General features: G+C 39.7%; 3 protein-coding genes across 5 annotated transcripts in view; 1 reads left to right on the plus strand and 2 right to left on the minus strand.

The window, feature by feature from the left end:
• The window catches only part of LOC129744649 (serine/arginine repetitive matrix protein 2-like), a 37,279-nt gene extending 33,213 nt beyond the window's left edge, over positions 1 to 4,066 (minus strand). The window contains exon 1 of one of the 3 annotated variants that reach the window (XM_055737280.1): positions 3,581 to 4,066. The gene's annotated coding sequence lies outside the window, so the exon portion shown is untranslated. Of the gene's footprint in view, positions 1 to 3,307; positions 3,561 to 3,580 lie in introns of those variants that run through there. The other 2 variants (XM_055737297.1, XM_055737288.1) reach the window with 2 other exon arrangements.
• A 2,949-nt stretch (positions 4,067 to 7,015) lies between these two features.
• LOC129744676 (pre-mRNA-splicing factor SPF27-like) lies at positions 7,016 to 8,228 on the minus strand. Its single transcript, XM_055737320.1, has 2 exons — positions 8,055 to 8,228; positions 7,016 to 7,630 (listed from the first exon to the last, which is right to left on the minus strand). The coding sequence occupies exons 1-2, from the start codon at positions 8,127 to 8,129 to the stop codon at positions 7,055 to 7,057; spliced, it is 651 nt and encodes a 216-aa protein (XP_055593295.1). The 5' UTR covers positions 8,130 to 8,228; the 3' UTR covers positions 7,016 to 7,054.
• Positions 8,229 to 8,292: 64 nt separating this feature from the next.
• On the plus strand, positions 8,293 to 12,368 carry LOC129744668 (60S ribosomal protein L4-like). The gene is made up of 3 exons (XM_055737308.1): positions 8,293 to 8,448; positions 8,807 to 9,233; positions 11,305 to 12,368. Exons 1-3 carry the CDS (start codon positions 8,446 to 8,448, stop codon positions 12,168 to 12,170), a joined length of 1,296 nt encoding a protein of 431 aa, XP_055593283.1. The 5' UTR covers positions 8,293 to 8,445; the 3' UTR covers positions 12,171 to 12,368.
• The last annotated feature ends 6,574 nt before the right edge of the window (positions 12,369 to 18,942 follow it).

The raw sequence follows: 18,942 nt of genomic DNA on the forward strand, positions 1-18,942 counted from the left end.
CGTTCCGAAGTTATAATACGTTTATTTATTGAGTGTGATTCGTGACAAATATGCGTCCAATCGTCTCAGTGTGACAATTATGCGTCCATTTGCCCATGTGTGACAAATTGACTTTGAATTTTTCTCGAAATTTCTAGAATAAACTTTATGTTTCGACAAAGAATTTCAATAATACGTATCAAGTGTTGACGATTGGCATCAAAAAGTCAAAAATGTCGAAATGTCACATGTGACAATTATGCGTCCAACGGCAGTTTAGATAGTCAAAGATAAAGAAAGTTTATCGTAAGAATCAAGTGGATCTAAAATAAAACGAATAACAACGTTCCATGAATAAAACAACCTGTACCATCATATTTTTGAAAGTTTTTCGGTCGATTATCTTTTTAGAAAGACTATAAATACCTTCAAATTAAACTAATACTGAATCAGAAACATCAAAGTATCTTGGCTGCAAATATTTGATGAGAAAAATCAATTCAATATGACTTTAGCGTGTGCTACCAGGTACGCGTATTTTTGTTCAAGCAGCAAGTAACAGCATGACAAAAACCTAAAAAACTATTGTTTTGTAGCTGACTATTTTTCATGTTTTACAACGAACAATTCAATAATCCTCATGCGAAATTATACAGTTTGGTTGAAATTACCCATTAGGCTAAACTAAGCTTGCAAAAATTATAGAAATTGTTATTTCTGACTTTACTGTGTACTGTTTTATCTAGTCTAACTTTCGCAATTTCAATGAATGCTTATTTTGTCCACACATTGTATGAATATTTGTGAAATTAACGTAAATTAGAGGAGCAATTTTGAAGCATTCTGTATAAATAGACATATGGGACAGCTTTGCGGGTATAATTCATATGGGACAGACATGACTTGGTATTTTTTTTTTCATATATGTTGAGAACAAAGTTATGAAAGTTTTTAGTCTAAATTGAAGAACTAACTGTATTTGAACGATTTTTGAGATTAACTGAAAAATGACGAAAATGCATATGGGACAGTCTTGCGAATAGCGCCAGTACAGTTGAAGCAGGTTTCCTCTAAATCTTTTTCTTCGATTTGGATAACGTAAAAATATATAATTGTAGCTGAATATTATCTGAGAATCATACCTGAGTTACGTTGCAAGGTTTCTAAATCTACTAACTTTGTACAAATCAAATAAGGAGATTTATAGCAAGTATTTTTCTGGGCTTCCAGGGAGCGACCACAAAAAAGTAATTGATGTATCCTAGGCAATTTTTAATACTTTATTGTGTATTCAACAACCAATTAGGAAACAACATCTAGGAAAAGTATCCTGATTTATGGCGCGTCTCACTGGAACCAACTCCCAATACAAACCAAATAAGCGGAATCCATGGCAACCTTCAAGTGGAAGCTCAGACAGTGATTTTTGAACCAAAAGAATTAGTAGAGTTTTGTATTATTCAATCTCTCCTGAATAACTGTATTTCTTTGACCTTGTGCAATAGTTACATTAACTTTAAGCCTACCGTAATTGCATTGAATAAATTATTATTTAAGTAAAATAATAATTAATGTGAATATAATAAGCATTGCTAAATTAATTTATAACCATATATCATAAGAACAATGTTTGGCCAGATTACACATTTGATAAGGAATTGAAACATGTGAAATGCGTGTGTGCGAATTGATCTGTTTCACATGCGGAAGTTTGCCTGTTCCCTTTCAGATTCTGTAAACCAGGTAGAAACAACAAAAAAGGTGCTTCAGTCTCAATCACAGGATACATGCTTATTGCTCATGCTTTTTCCAGGGATGCTTTTTTTTATCCTCTTGGAAGTTTTCTTGAATTCTCTCCACAAATATAATTTAGGCAACGAAAGTTGAACAAAAGCAACCGAAATATACCTTCAGCTAGGTAGGTAGTTACAGTCACACCTTGCCATGCTTCTTCCACTTTTGAGGTTCTCTATACGTATTGGTTCAATCACTCGTTTGTGATGTGGAATGGAAAAATATTGCGGTTACTGGGAAAATTTCTAATCGCGCGACGGTAGCCTTCCGTGCGGTAGGCTAGCCGGAGCAGTAAACACAGTTAAAAAAATCACTCTTACTCACTAATTTTATTGAAAAGTTAAGAAGTAAATTCTTGAATCAATCTTCAAATCATTATTTTGCAAGAGAGCACAAAACATGAAGTCATCGGAATGAAATATTATTATTCTTAGTATTCATTGAGATTGAATTAATTACGAGCGTTAAAAACCCAGACAAAACAAAAAACAATCTACATTATTGAAAATATTTGAAAACACATTTTTCCATAGCCTGAGAATTAACGAATTTAGCATGACGAAGATTTTTGATGCGATAAATGCGTCTTTGATATATTATATGCTGGTCGAATTCAATTATGTTGTCGTTAAAATGTAACAAATCGTATATGAGAAGTTAAAAAAGGAGTTGTGTACGGTAAATAATCTATTATAGGAAATAATACCATTCGCATCGCAAAAAAATTGGACTGCGCACTCATAACTGCGAAATTTGTGCGATCTGTCAAATCAATATAAAATCTGACGGTTTTCTACACGCTAACCGCTTTTCAGTTAAACCTTATACGGATAACTCCGACTGCAAAACATAGCACGAAATCCAACATTCAATGAATGATCGCTACCGTGTCGTCGAACTCTAAACTTTTTTAAACAACTACAGGTTTTCATTTTTTTTCGTGAATTTGTCCGCTGATTGACCCCATCGCAAACAGGTTTTTTTTTATTATTCATTTTTCCGTGATTTTGACCGCTGATTGACCAAGCTCAAGGCAAACACAATTTTTTGTTTTATAAACAATAGATAATCCGATAATAATATTTGGTATACATGTTTGTTTGACAACTTTTTATTAAATCATCTTTCAATGTTTTCCGCTTGTTCATCCGATTTAATTTCAGTCGATAAATAATCCTTATGTAGAACAATAATGCTCATTTTTTTCTTGAATACTGTAATTTTTTTTACAGTGGTACCCTACGGGAGCCCAAATCAGCTATCGCAGAAATAGAAAAAAAGAGTGGATCAGCAATAATGAATCAAAACCAGTCAGCCAGCCAGCCAGCATCGAACATATGAAGCACGTCTTGTTGGTCTTGCTAGGTTATGTCGTTCATAATATTTTGTTAGGGCTATTTTTGTTTGGAAAAATCCCTCCCTCGAAGATACGAATGGCAGAGAATTTTTTAATTCACGACCAGGAGTTGCCCCAATTGAACTCGTTCAAATTACCGATGGCTTTGAATTAAAAGCCGGGTTGCTTAGTACCTACTTTTAAATTTAGATGTTATTATTCCTCACCGCAGCAGCGCCTGGTTCTGAAACACCCACGTTGTAACTTGATGTATAGTAAATTTATATTCAACAGTTGACTGTATCCATAATCAAAGTGAAAATTTGCGCAGATTGTGTAACACCGGTCGAGAAGTATCGTAGCAACGGAAAAATGCACTTTTCAAACCTTCAAAAGCCAAAATTTTCCGCAAATCACCACACCACGTTTTTTACTTAACATATTTTTTGTAGCTTTGCACAATACACCTACCATTCACTGGAATTTTAATCCTGGGGTTTTCACATTCTTTTAATGCTGGACAACCTCTCGAGGATAACCATCCTTTAAATACACATTCCAATGTAATTCCGCAGTTAATTTTATTGGATATTGTTCCCTTCAGCTGTCCAAGCAACTTTCAAAAATCAAACAAGTTTCCACATTTTTCGACTTCCTCGAACAAAAAAAACAGCCCGATCCGAGTAGTCTGGGTTTTCACGTGAATTTTTTTCAACTTAGGGCTGCTTTTCTCCTCTTGGATATTGGTCTTTTCTTGCCAATCTTATGAACCAACACTGCACATTATTACTATTCACTAGATTTTCCTAAATTCACTTTAACTATCGAGTATTTCAGCGGCGCGCTCCCGTTATTTTTACTTTATGGATAATCTTGCACCCGACCGAAACCGCGACGGCGAATCACATGTATAAAAGTTATCTAATGACAGTTCTTGCTCGGACTGACTGCCGGAGCATGGCACGATGGCATGAAAACCGCATAAACGCCAGTTCGCACTCGCGAAACCAAATAAGCGCAGGGTCGCATCCAGGGATCTTGGATTGTTTTGATTTTTATGTTGACAGTTCAACATGCTTTATTTTGCTGCATGGGTCAATAGGAGATGGGCGTGTTTTTAGACAAGTTTTAAACGCCGCGGCGATATGAATTCAACCTTTAAACCTTTAAACCTTTTGATTTGAAACCTTGATTTAAACCTTTTGATTTTTTTGGGTGATGCAGCATGGAGACAATCGTTTTTTATGGTAAATGTCAAACCAAAATTAACCTTTCAATGCTTTTGCATACAGATGTTCACAATTTACGAACGCCAGCCTGTTTTATTATACAAAAAAAGGAAAATTTAGGGCCCTATTACATAAGACGAGTCACGAGTCATTTTACTCGAGTGAGCCATTTTGGTATTACAGTAGACGAGTGTGGTGGATAGGAGTACAAATAAGCAGTTAGATAGAAATTAAATTATAATATTCAAATAACATTTAAATCTTTTAATAATGAATGCTTAGAGCACCAGTACCGGTAAGTGCTATCCCAGGTGTTAACCCGGGACACATTCTAGGTCTTATTTTAGCTTTAGCAGCTCATTTGCGCACCGGTAAGTGCTAAACTTGTTTCCATTTTTGCCACTAGTGACGCATCGATAGGTGTTGTTGTTGTTTGTTGCTATTTTCGCTTGGGAATTTTCCCTAGACACTTTAGCACCTGTCAAATCAGGAGCTGGTCGGTATTCAAATTTCGCTCCTGGCTCACTTTTTTAACACCCAGGAGCAAGATAACACCTGGTTTGAAACCTTGCGGTGCGCCGTCGAAGTGTCAAAATGGAGTGTTATTATAGCTTTGACACCTGACCGCTGCTGATACTCTTAGAGCATCAGTACCGGTAAGTGCTATCTCAGGTGTTAACCCGAGACACATTTTCGGTCTTATTTTAGTTTTGGCAGCTCATTTGCGCACTGGTAAGTGCTAAACTGGTTCCAATTTTTGCCACTGGTGACGCATCGATAGGTGTTGTTGTTGTTTGTTGCTATTTTCTTTTGTAAATTTTCCCCAGACACCTGTCAAATCAGGAGCTGGTCGGTATTCATATTTGACTCCTGGCTCGCTTTTTTAACACCCAGGAGCAAGATAACACCTGGTTTGAAACCTTGTGGTGCGTCGTCGAAGTGTCAAAATGGAGTGTTATTATAGCTTTGACACCTGACCGCTGCTGATACTCTTATAAACGTTCTCTGGCAACACGGAATATTATTTAGCATTGGGCCTATGATTCGGTAACGCATTCATTGATCGAATTAGGTGTGGGTGTGAGAAATTGAGCAGAATGAATCCTATTAAGGCCGTCTTGAAAGGCTGATGTCATGCTGAAACAACTAGCAACGCAACGTTCCAATAAGATTGCGTTACATTGCATTGGTATGTCATGCTGGCGCGACCTGTGACTTTGAAATTCCCTACAAATCATCACTTCTCTACATCTGATAATGCTTTGAATCGTCTCCTTTCTTTCGGGAGCCATCAAAAACTCATCAAATCACGACCCGGATTGCAAGAATGCCAAAATTTGAACCGACAAAATTCCTTGTTTTTTTTGCCGGAACTGAGAATTCATGAAAATTTTCTCGCCGATTAAGATATTTTTTAGTTTATTATCACAAGTTCGGACAGATCTTCGTACTATTGTGCTTTAAACCCGGAATCACTGCTTCAAATCGAGAAAAAACAATATTCCTATTGGATTTCCTACTAGTCGCGCTACAAAACACATTGGCATCAGATTGGTCGCGCTATACAAAGCGACCAGTATGACAGGTCTGCGCGATTTCCATGGAGATCAAATGAGAGCTGGTTAGTCGTGTGAACGTTGCGTTGTAGGTCGCGTTGCTAGTTGCTTCAGCATGACATCAGCCAAAGTGTATGTGCAACGTGAAAGGATGATACAATCGAATGAAAAAAAAAACGGTCATTCTTTTGGCGTCTTTTGTGAAGGAAAGTTTGTGCGCGAGTGGTTAATAAACATTAAAAAGAAATTCTTTCTTCGGTCACCACAACGAGTCGAGTCGAATTTCAGTCGAGAAGCTCGACTGAGTCGAGTGCTTGAAAGTTCGTGACTCGGCTTTTTCACTCGACTACCGTAATACGACATTTCGCTCGACTCGAAAGTGACTAAAGTCGAGTCGAGTTACTCGACTCGACTTATGTAATAGGGCCCTTAATTTCTTTTTCCGTTAGTAAAAACGTTAAGTGTCGTGTCTTGTAATAGAGTTGTTTTTGACATTTCTTACGCACACTTGCTGAGCGTGTACAGATGAGACGGGACAATGGGCGATGGAATCGAAAAGTTATTCTTTCTCTCCTTAAGAAAAACCCGTAAGATCTGTCAAAAGTTGGGTGAAATTTTAGCTGCATCCCGCTTGCACTAATGCAAAACCATCACCCAAATTCGGCAGCGCTTCCATCGTCTATTAACCTTAAAAACTCTCAGTACAAAAACCGAGCAGCCGGTCGACACACATGGTCGTTTTTTGAGGTTGATTGTCCCAAAACTGAAAAGTGTTGGTGATACAACCTGCACAATATCACGAACACTATCAGCGGCAAACAGGACTATACGTCGTGTGTTATTTGTGTAGCATAAATGCAGCCCGAGGAATACTTGAGGTAGTCAATTTTAAAAGATTGAATAAATTATCTTTTGCTATCCTTTCGTCGCCTTCGATGCTTCAATATTCCCTTTTCAATTGTAATTCACACCCTAACGATGCAATAAAATTTAAAAAAAAAAAATAACGTCGATTAAAGAATTAAATTTAAGTGCGATTTAAAGCAGTAATGAACTTTTCTTTCTTGTTTTCGAACATGTTTGAAAAAGATAGAAAAACTCAGCTTATTTTGTGTATGATACTTTATCATAATGTAGAATGAATGATATATACAACTGAATTAGTCATCGTCATTTTCCCGTTGTGCTTGTATATCACTTTTCCTCTGATGTATCCGTTCTTCAAGTTTAGCACAAGCTTGCTCTATTTCGTAATTTTTTGAAACCAACATAACCCACTGAGCTTCAAGTGAACGGAGCTTTTCTCCGCCCTGTGTCTGTTTCGATTTACGCTTCCAATTGATATCATGTATTTCTTTCTTGATTTCTTCTAAACGAACCTGAGCCTTTGCCTGCATCGATGTTAGTATTTCGAGATATGATTTCCACATCTCACACCCATATTCCATCATAAGTTCCAAGTTGACCGCACGAACAGACTGATGCTCTAATTGGGCCATCGAATTGTCAACACTCTCAGCCCACGCGGACACTTCAGACATTTTACCAGCCGGTGGTGGAGGGAGCTCGTAACGCTTCATACTAAGGGGTTCCATTGGAAGACGGTTTTGAATACGTTCAAATTCTGCAGTCATCAATTCCGTCTCGAATACGTTACTGTTAAGTGCTGGTAAATGTTCAAGATAGTTTTTTGTTGGTCTATAGCGTCGACATTCTTCTTCAACCATGGCCATAGCCTGCAACAGAAATCGAAATTAAGAATTTTTGTTTGAAATAAATGCTCGGCTTCAGGTGAATCAAAAAAAAAATCACAGTGCGCAGTTTGAAGGAATTAGAATGTATGTCTATGTTCATTTTTCAGATTTTTTTTTCCAACAATTGACTTCAGTTAGCGAAAATTTCAAAATTACGTAACAAAAATGATTTACTTCGAAATTAAATTTACGGTAAATTTGACCCTTGATTATTTTTGGTTAAGAATTAACCACTTATTAAATCGCACAACTCAAGCTACTCAAGAAAGTTGCACCCAATTGGAATAACCTAACTTAGCGTGTATAGTAAAAGGCCTTTTTGAGCTGAATGATTATTGCTGATTCATGGGAGCAGCTCTATTTTCGCTCGAAAAGAAGTAAAAGCTTCAATCTTAACAATATTTACCGCTTCTCGTACTCCAGGATCGTCATATCCAAGATCTATGTATGGCAACGCATCTACAAGCACTTCACCAGCCATTTAAAATTAGTAAACTTCACTTTTTGTCCAGAAAGTTATTAAATAAGAAGGAAAAGTTAGATAAATAAATTCGTACGTTCAATAAACAAAACATTCAATGACAAGATGCATCCCATGCAGCATTAGAAACAAATCAACCCCGCCACTGAACTGAAATTTCCGGATCAGCCGGCAATTTTGACAGTTTGAAAAGCCTCTTCAGTCTGTTTCCGCTTTTGACGATTCTTTTTCAAGTCCTCCGTGGCATGGCGGACGTGCTTTAACAAGTACAAGTCGATTAATTTTTTGAATTTTCCTAGCGACAACTTGAGCGAAAATGGTTAGTTGCATTAAAAAATGGTATCTAGTGTGATGAGAGATTGATTGGATGTAAAGTTCATTAGTTTTAGCCTGAAAATTCCGTGCAATTGTTAAAATAATAATTTTGCGATGCTGATTCAAAATGTGTTGATATTGTTGACATCCTGCGAAAGGTTACTTGGATTCCTTTCGTTCAAAGTTTGTTAATACTAGATGGTGTTCAATGGTGTGATTCTTGCCAAATGTGATGAAATTTTTTGAATATCACAATCTGTATTTTTTTATTATTGAAAACGTTATTTGCAATTGTTTACATCCACAATTTCCTGTAACTAAAAATGTGTTGGGGATTCTATTTTTTTTTCTCTATATTTTAGAGTTTGACGGCTTCCCGTCCGCTGGTCAGTATCTACTCTGACAAAAATGAAGCTCTGAAGGACAAGAGCCTATCGCTGCCGTTCCTCTTCAAGGCCCCGATCCGTCCGGATGTGGTCAGCGAAGTTTCGCAGCTAATGCGCCGTAACCGTCGGCAGCCGTACGCCGTGAGCGAATACGCCGGACACCAAACGTCTGCTGAATCATGGGGTACTGGTCGCGCTGTGGCTCGTATTCCCCGTGTTCGGGGTGGTGGTACCCATCGTTCCGGCCAGGGTGCCTTCGGTAACATGTGCCGTGGTGGACGAATGTTTGCCCCGACCAAGACCTGGCGTCGTTGGCACCGTCGCATCAACGTGAACCTCAAGCGGTACGCGTTGGTGTCCGCAATTGCCGCATCCGGTGTACCAGCTCTGGTTCAATCTCGCGGTGAGTTACTAGTTTGTTTCTATGACGTTAATATAACTTACGAACAAGGTCAATATCTTCAACCCCGTGTAGTATTGCGAGGTTTCTTTATTTGAGAATCGACAACATATTCCGGTTGTCCAAAATTAGGAACCAACTATTACTGTATTTGTTTTCTCCACTCGTGGAGTGTTCCACCGTACCCGATAAAAACAAACACAAATCCTCGCCAGTGTATTGCTACCTCGCTCACTCACACGCTCTCTCGCAACACTGGCAAAATTATCGGTGGGCCACCGTCCGTAAGCAGAACTCCGACAGGTCAAAACCAGTGCAACACCGTCCGAATAAACAAACAGTTTGACAGCACCTAGTGGTGCACCAGTGCAACACTAGTGCAACACTCGGCATAAACAAATACGGTATATATTTCTTGATGTACTAAGGGTATTATCATATTACAGAAAAAAATCCTTTAAATTTATTATTCGTAAGAATGAAACTTGAAGTTTAAGTTTAGTTTAAGTTTATTATTCGAAATTACGGTAGCCTCAAAGTTAGCATATAACTGTTGTACAAGGTCAAGGATAGTCAACTTTAAGTGAGATTGCATACAGTTTCTTGAGATTTCACTAGAAGAAAAATCTTAGAATCTAAAAAAATATCACTTAGACGATGGCCAGGATATATCGTATGTATGTAGGATAACTGCTCACATTATTAACATAATTTTGTCCCTCCTTTTTCTCAGATTTTGTCTGATGTTACATACGTCCTTTTGAAAACTCACGCTTGAATTTGTTTAAGGGGCCGTCCATTAATGATGTCACGCGTTAGGGGGGGAGGGGGGGTTTCGATTTTTGTGACAATTTGTGACATGGGGGGGAGAGGGGGTCAGCTTGAGCGTGACATCACTTATCATTACTAAAAAAAAAGAAAATAGCAAAACAATAACACATAATTTTATCCTAAGTTCAATTAAATTATGCTCGCACCATTCATTTAATGAATAATAATACTCACGTAATCACTTTTGGTAAATTTGATGAGCATAAGCAAGTTTACAACAACACTTCCACTGCAACACTCAGGAAAGTCCGTCTCACTAAAATTGTGGCAAAACGTGAACAGGATTGCTTAGCTAGATGATTTGGATTGTGAATGGATTGAAGAAGAGGAACTAGATTTGGATGGTTTCAACATCGACGCTGATGCTGCAGCTACTGCCTCGACTTTCCCGATCATTGATATGGAAAGTTATTAACATAATCCTCGGACTCATGATTGAAATGTGTTTTAAGCAATGATTGAAGGCTTGTTAAAAGTTGTTAACCTTTACTTTCAATTCTTCGAATAAAACTGATGAATTTAAAAAGCAACATTATTAATCAAACTTCTAAAGTGTTGAAAATTTTACTCCAGGGGGGGGGGGGGGGGGTTAGGAAAACGTGACGTAATGCAAAAAGGGGGGTTACGGAAGTTGTGACAATATGTGACAGAGGGGGGAGGGGGGGTTAAAATTTTCCAAATTTTGCGTGACATCATTTATGGACGGTCCCTAATTTGCGTTTTGTATAAGGCGGCTTCAAAGATCGGTTCCAAGCGTCATTAGAATAATCTTTCGGAAATTTTTGATCATTTTAAGTCATTTTTAATTATTTTTTGCTTTTTTTTGTTTGAAAATTTATAAAATTTCAATTATTTTTGTCATTTTTGAGCACTTTACAATTATTATATTGTTTCATGAAATTTATTATTATTGTTATTTTTGTGCACTTAATGCAATTGTTACATTCTACCAACGTTAAAGAGCACATTTAAGGCGTTTTCTAAAATATATTGGTCCTCCCTGTAAAGGCGGAAAATATTAGTTAATATTGTTTCAAAAAACCGTCCCAAACAAAATCGAAAGCGGTCTGTACTACGATTAACTTTCCAGTGTCTTGCTATACCATCTAAATCGTCATTTTTGTTGTTTTTTTTGGAAACCTTAGAAAAAAAAACTTGACCTTGTGTAACAGTTCCAGCTACCTTTTGAGGCAAACTTCAAGACTTCAACTAAATAAATTTAATTGTTTTGTTTTATCCGTAGGACATGTCATCGATGGTATCTCTGAGTTGCCACTGGTTGTTTCGGATGAAATCCAAAAGATCCAGAAGACCAAGCAAGCCGTCGCTTTCCTGCGCCGTTCCAAGGTTTGGGCCGATGTCCAGAAGGTGTACAAATCGCAGCGTCTGCGTGCTGGCCGTGGTAAGATGCGCAACCGTCGTCGTGTTCAACGCCGGGGACCCTTGATCATCTACTCCCAGGATGAAGGTATGCGCAAGGCCTTCCGTAACATTCCCGGAGTTGATACGATGAAGGTTTCTCGTCTGAATCTGCTGAAGTTGGCTCCAGGTGGTCATGTAGGCCGTCTATGTGTTTGGACCGAGTCGGCCTTCGCCCAGTTGAATGACATCTACGGCACCTGGAAGACCAAGTCCACGGTCAAGAAGGACTACAATCTGCCGAACCCGATCATGTCCAACACCGACTTGTCTCGTCTGCTGAAGAGCGAAGAAATTCGCAAGGTTCTGAAACCAGCCAAGAAGACTGTCCATCGTCATGTACGTCGTCTGAACCCGTTGACCAACACTCGTCAACTGGTCAAATTGAACCCGTACGCCGAGGTTACCAAGCGACGTGCATTGCTGGCCGCCAAGAAGCGCAAGTACGAGCGTATTGTTGCTGCCTGCAAGGCCCGAAACATCGAGCTGCGCAAGAACAACACCGCGTTCAAATTCCTGGCCCAGGAGAAGAATCGCGAGAAGCAGCTCGCCAAGAACAAGGAAGTGCGCGACAAGAAGGACGCCGCTAAGAAGGCTGAAGGCCAGAAGAAGCGAGTGGCGAAACACAAGGCGCTGGAAAACGCCCGACGAGCCCGCAAGGGTTTGGCTCCGCTGAAGGGCAAGAAGTAGGAGACATAATTCCAACAGAAGGCTCCTTATATTGGTAAGAGGGAAAGGGCTCTAGGCTGACATCAAGGTCTACTGCTTCTGATGTTTACAACTTTCCTGTTTATTATTAATATGTAAAAGAATAAAAGCTGAGCATTGCGCTTACCTGTGGTACACACTTGAAATAATAAGTCTTATTTTTAGATTTGTATAAATTAATTTCACTTTGTTTTATTTGTGCGGAGGGATCTATTAGTTTTGCTGTAAAGAGTTTTCGGGATTGATTAATAAGGTCATGATCATATACATATTCCGAAAGCCTTTTTTTTTTTTTTTTTTGTAAATTCTTTATTTGAAACGGCTCATACCTTTAGGCTTTAAGGAGCCAAACTCGTTTTGTTTAATTACAATTGTGTGCTTATATCTAGTTCACTTTTAAAGAAAAAAGAAGATAGATAGGGAAATATGAAAATAAGAAGAAATTATAGACGAAGATCAATAGCTTTTAGGAAAAGATATATTTCGAACATGTAGTCCAAGTCCATCACACCCAGCACATCTCTCACTGGAACATAGGGTGGTTTTCGTCGGGCCCGAAGGGAGTCTATCAAATTCGTTCTAGCGACAAGATGGACCTCGCACGACCAAACAATATGCTCGATGTCGTGGTAACCTTGGCCGCAACTACACAAATTGCTGCTAGCAATATTCAAACGATAGAGTACCGCGTCTAAGGAATAATGATTGGACATGAGACGGGAAAATATACGAATAAAATCTCGACTCAGGTCCAATCTATTAAACCATGGTTTAAGGCTGTAGAGTCCAGTTAAATCATTTCCCGATTTGGAAACGATTATTCTTCTATCAAATACTCAGCTTCTAATTTCCACGTTTTCACTCCTAAACTGTCAAATCACTCCCTGCCTCTTGTCCAATGCCGTCTTTGATCATACATAAACTTATATTTGTTGTAGATGTAGACAATCACAACACTTATCATTGAGGGGCGATCCTACAATCCCCCCTTTACTTTTTTAAGACCAATGTTCTACGTAAACATAGAAATACATTGGTTGCCATTGGTTGGTACAATGCCATATTCATCGAGCATTTACCAAATGAGTCACTTTATACATTCGCATTTACATTGAATATTCAACAGAAGTAATGTTCATGTTTCTCTGCGAAATTGCCCTAGATTTCAGCTAGCATTTACACAACAGTACAATGCCATTTTCATCGAGCATTTATCAAATGAGTCACTTCTACAGGAGTACTGATCATGTTTCTCCAAACTTCTGCGAACTTGCACTAGATTTCAGCTAGCATTTACACTATTCTTTCCTTTTTTTCTTTTGAAAAGATCTCTTTCTCCAATTTGAGCAAAGGAATTCTCAAATTTCGCGTAACATATCTTAGATAAATGTCATTTTCATGTGCCCACACATGCATTTTAATGCCCACACATATTCACCAGACATATTTCAAAATGTGCTTGCTCATATAGCTCTTTGCGCTTACGCAAAAACAATTTGAAGAACTCGTCTCCCCGTTTGCACTCCGCAAACATCACACATATGCGCTCACGCAGTACTCCGTATGCGCTCACGCATCTAACGGCATCTCATTGCGCTCACGCAATTTTTCCGCAGCAGGAAATAGTTTGCGCTCACCCAAACAACTTGTGCTCACACAAGGAACTTCCCAACAGCACATGATTTGCGCTCACGCAAACAACTTGTGCTCACACAAGGAACTCCGCTACAGGACATGATTTGGGCTCACCCAAAAAACTTGTGCTCACACAAGGAACTTCGCTACAGGACATGATTTGGGCTCACCCAAACAACTTGTGCTCACACAAGGAACTTCGCAACAGGCGATTTGCGCTCACGCAAACAACTTGGACAACACAAGGAACTTTACTTTCAATATACTTACTAAGGATGCAATCATCATCCCATGGAACTGACATTCAATCATAAAAATCCCTCGAGATCTTCGCATTGTTTTCACAATTACCAATTTGTAGTTCACAGCAGGTCGCGAGGAATGAAAAATAATGTGTACTGCAACTGCCGGTACAAGTACAGCTACCACCTAGGGAAAAATCGAATACATCTGATTTCTTTGGGTGGAAGATTCGTATCAATAAATCATCAACGTTTTCACATCCCATCCTCGTCGCCAATTTGTAGAGTCCAGTTAAATCATTTCCCGATTTGGAAACGATTATTCTTCTATCAAATACTCAGCTTCTAATTTCCACGTTTTCACTCCTAAACTGTCAAATCACTCCCTGCCTCTTGTCCAATGCCGTCTTTGATCATACATAAACTTATATTTGTTGTAGATGTAGACAATCACAACACTTATCATTGAGGGGCGATCCTACAAAGGCTTACCCTTGGGATAATCGAGTGCAGCCACCGACCCTTGTCATCCTCGTACCATTTGCGCTGCCAGTTGACAAGAGAGTTTCTTCGAACTAAAAAGTAAAATTCGTTGAAGGCAATTTCACGCTGGTACGTGTCGCCTTCCATCGCCCCCACCTTTGCCAGAGAGTCTGCCTTCTCATTACCCTCTATCGAGCAATGAGAGGGAACCCAAACAAAGGTGATGGTAAAGCGACGTTTTGATAAAGCACTCTAATTATTTCGTATCTTCTCGAGGAAGTACGGCGAGTGCTTTCCCGGTTTTATCGAATGGATTGCTTCAACAGAGCTCAGACTATCCGTTACAATATAGTAGTGTCCATCTGGCCGTGATGCGATACTGTCCAAAGCACAATGAATAGCTGCTAACTCTGCTATATACACAGAGCATGGTGACTCGAGGCTGTAAGAGGCGCTAGATATTTCGTTGAACACTCCAAATCCTGTTGATTCCTCTATAAGTGATCCATCAGTAAAGTACATTTTATCAGCATCGACGTGTCTATATTTAGCTTCGAAAATTCTTGGAATCAGAAGGGAGCGATGTGGGACCGGGATTCCACAAATTTCCTGCTGCATAGACAAATCAAACTGGACAGAAGAATGATCGTAGTCTGGGCTACAAACACGAGTTGGAGAGAATGAAGAAGGGTTTACCTGCATTGACATGAGGACATGGTATATAGACATAAACCTGGTTTGAAAATTTTGCTCAAGTAGCCTGTCAAAATTTACAATCACCAGTGGGTTCATGACCTCACACCTGATGAGGAACCGAAGTGATAGTAGATTGAATCGATCTTTCAAAGGGAGTATTCCTGCCAAAACTTCAAGACTCATGTTGTGCGTTGAGGGCATACAGCCCAAGGCGATGCGAAGACAACGGTATTGGATACGCTCGAGTTTGAGGAGGTGAGTTTTGGCAGCTGACTGGAAACAGAAGCTACCATATTCCATCACTGAGAGAATAGTTGTTCGATACAATTTTAAAAGATCTTCTGGATGGGCTCCCCACCAGGTGCCAGTGATTGATCGGAGAAAATTGATTCTTTGTTGGCATTTTCCTTTCAGATACTCAATGTGGGCTCTCCAAGTACACTTGGAATCAAACCAAACCCCAAGATACTTAAAACACCTCGATTGAGTGATCGTTCGGCCTAGAAGTTGAAGCTTAGGTTGAGCAGGTCTACGTTTCTTAGAGAAAACAACCATCTCCGTTTTCTGAGGAGAAAACTCAATCCCAAGCCCCAAAGCCCAGGAAGACAATCTGTCTAAAGTATCTTGTAAAGGTCTGAGCAGATGAGACTCAGTAGAACCTGTGACAGACACCACGCCGTCATCTGCAAGTTGTCTTAGAGTGCAGCCTTCAGAGAGACAACTGTCGATGTCATTTACGTAAAAGTTGTACAAAAGTGGACTCAAACATGAACCCTGTGGGAGGCCCATGTAAGAGGTCCTTTTAATTGCAATATCTCCCTGAGCAAAGTTCAGATGTTTCTCACAAAGCAAGCTGTATAAGATGTTGTTCAATAGAGGAGGCAGACCCCGGGAGTGCAATTTGTCTGACAACACCTCTATTGAAACTGCATCAAAAGCTCCCTTTATGTCTAGAAACACTGAAGCCATTTGCTCACGTTTTGCGTACGCCATTTGTATCTCTGAAGACAGCAAAGCAAGACAATCGTTTGTCCCTTTGCCCCTTCGAAACCCAAATTGAGTATCTGAAAGGAGACCATTTGCTTCTACCCATTTATCCAAACGAAACAAAATCATTTTCTCCATCAATTTTCGTATACAAGACAACATCGCTATAGGACGGTACGAATTCGCATCGGACGCTGGTTTTCCGGGCTTTTGGATAGCGATAACTTTCACTTGTCTCCACTCTTGGGGAACAATGTTATTCTCCAAGAATTGATTAAATAAATTTAACAAGCGAAATTTTGCGGCGTCCGGAAGGTTTTTCAACAAGTTAAATTTGATTTTATCAATTCCCGGAGCTGAATTGTTGCAAGAGAGGAGAGCAAGTGAAAATTCGACCATCGAGAAGCTGGAATCCAGACCACACCTATCAGGAGGCACGTTCCGGATTATTTTTTGCACAGGTGTAAAATCTGGACAGATTTTCCGTGCGAAGTTGAATATCCATCTATGTGTATGTTCTTCACTTTCATTTGTAGATGATCGATTACGCATGCTTCGTGCAACTTTCCATAAAGTACTCAAGGAAGTTTCCCGTGATAAACCACCCACAAAATTCCGCCAATACGCCTTCTTTTTCCCTTTGATTAATTTTTTGAACTGATTTTCAAGGGAAACATAAGCATCAAAAAGGACGAGAGTTCCATATTTCCGAAAATCTTTGAATGCTTTTGATTTGTCCTTATAGAGCTTGGAACACTGCTGATCCCACCATGGGTTTGGAGGCCTTCGAGGAACTGATGAATCTGGGATGGGTTATGTTTGTGCGCAAAGTGCACTTTCATGTATCAAACGTGAAAGAAAGTGGTACTCCTCTAAAGGAGGCAAAACATTAATAGAATCGATGGCTGTTGTTATTTCGTCCGAGTACTTTTTCCAGTCGATGTGTCTTGTAAGGTCATATGTCATATTAGTAGAATTCGAAGAGCTGACCCCATTGGTGATTGTAATTTTGATAGGCAAATGATCACTACCATTGGGATCAGGGACTACCTTCCACTGGCAATCCAATGATAGTGAATTTGAGCAGAGTGAGAGGTCAATTGCGCTTTGTCTTGCAGGAGGTTTAGGTACTCGTGTTTTTTCACCCGTGTTCAAAATTGTTAAATTGAAACTATCACAAATATCATAGATAAGAGTAGAACGACTGTCATCAATTTGTTCTCCCCAGACAGTTCCATGTGAATTGAAGTCACCCAGGATCAACCTTGGCTCAGGGAGCACTGAGCACAGGTCCTCTAGGTTACTTCGATCCACTGCAACTCTATGAGGCCAGTACAAACTGACAACACATAAATCCTTACCTCTTATAGTTGTATGACATGCAACAGCTTCAATTCCTCCTGATAAAGGGAGGTGGATTCTATAAAAAGAGTGGCGCTTATTGATCCCCAAAAGCACCCCTCCATAAGAATCGTTGCGATCCAAACGGATAATGTTAAAATCGTGGAATGAGATGTTTGATTGAGAAGAAAGCCATGTTTCTGAAAGGGCAAAAATATCGCAACTAGTTTCATGAAGAAGAAATTTGAACGGATCCAGTTTAGGGACTAAACTACGACAATTCCACTGTATAACAGTGATATCTCCGACCTCTCGGCGTAAATTAGCCATCGAGAGAGATAAACATTGAAATGAGGGGCCAAGTTTGCATCAATTGCTTCAAAAATGTCTTTAATACAGGAAGCATTGTTGTTATAATGCTTTTGATGGATTCAGAAACGTTGAAAAACGAAAAAATTCCATTCAGAATGTCAGTCAACTTAAACAATCCTGGCTGGGAAGTTGATTCTGGAAAAACTGCATTCGTCATAGGGGCCTTTGAGGTCCCTGCTGGTGTTGAATGATTCTGTGGTGAAAACATCGTGCGGAATCCAGGAGGATTTTGTTTTTGTTGTTCTGCAGCATTCGGCTTTTTAGGGACACTGATTGGAGGGCTCATTGTAGGGATTTTCTTTGGTATTTTGGGTGTCTTGGGAGTTGTTTTAGCACGTTTCCGGGAGTTCGCAACGAAAACAAAAGGGTTTTCCTCATCCGTTGTTTCTTCGTTGTCAACTGGCAACACAGAAAAGATGTTACTTGAATGAGGTTGGGTCAGTGGAGAAGCGCTCTTTAAGATAGAGGCATAAGAACGTCTCGATCGTTCTTTTAAAGAGCGCTTCTGTTTATCCCAGCAACTCTTGAATGCCTCGCACGAAGAGATTTCATGGGGTGAGCCCCCGCAGTAGACACATTTCTGCTCTATTGCTGAGCATGCTCCAGCCCCATGATTCTCCCCGCATTGGGGACAGCGTGGCTTATTGCAACAGTGCGACGCTGTGTGCCCCAACTTGATGCAATTTTGACAATGCATGGGTCGAGGCACGAAGAGTCGCACAGGAAGCCTTAAAACTCCGTCAATCAAGACGTAGTGAGGGAGGGCGGTACCCGCGAAGGTCACACGAAATGAAGCTGAAGGCGAGTACTTTGTAACTCCATTTACGACGTTGGCAGTATTGAGTTGACGGCAATCCACGATTTCGACAGAAGTCGAATCGAGGCTCTTGAACTTACCAACGCCGTTGGATTTAACGTACTTCGCATCCAGACTCATTTCTGTGATCACGCCCTCAATCTCTACGTCTCGAGACGGGATGTAAACGTGATACTCTAGA

This window comes from Uranotaenia lowii, chromosome 1, assembly GCF_029784155.1.
Source record: "Uranotaenia lowii strain MFRU-FL chromosome 1, ASM2978415v1, whole genome shotgun sequence".
NCBI lineage: Eukaryota > Metazoa > Arthropoda > Insecta > Diptera > Culicidae > Uranotaenia > Uranotaenia lowii.

What these genes read in the sequence shown, in the direction of transcription:
- LOC129744676 (XM_055737320.1), bottom strand. Translation starts at nt 8,129, where the DNA reads ATGGCTGGTGAAGTGCTTGTAGATGCGTTGCCATACATAGATCTTGGA. An exon ending in ATCCTGGAGTACGAGAAGCG is followed by an intron (nt 7,631 to 8,054) that starts GTAAATATTGTT and finishes TTTCTGTTGCAG; the next exon opens with GCTATGGCCATGGTTGAAGA.
- LOC129744668 (XM_055737308.1), top strand. An exon ending in AGCTCTGGTTCAATCTCGCG is followed by an intron (nt 9,234 to 11,304) that starts GTGAGTTACTAG and finishes TTTTATCCGTAG; the next exon opens with GACATGTCATCGATGGTATC.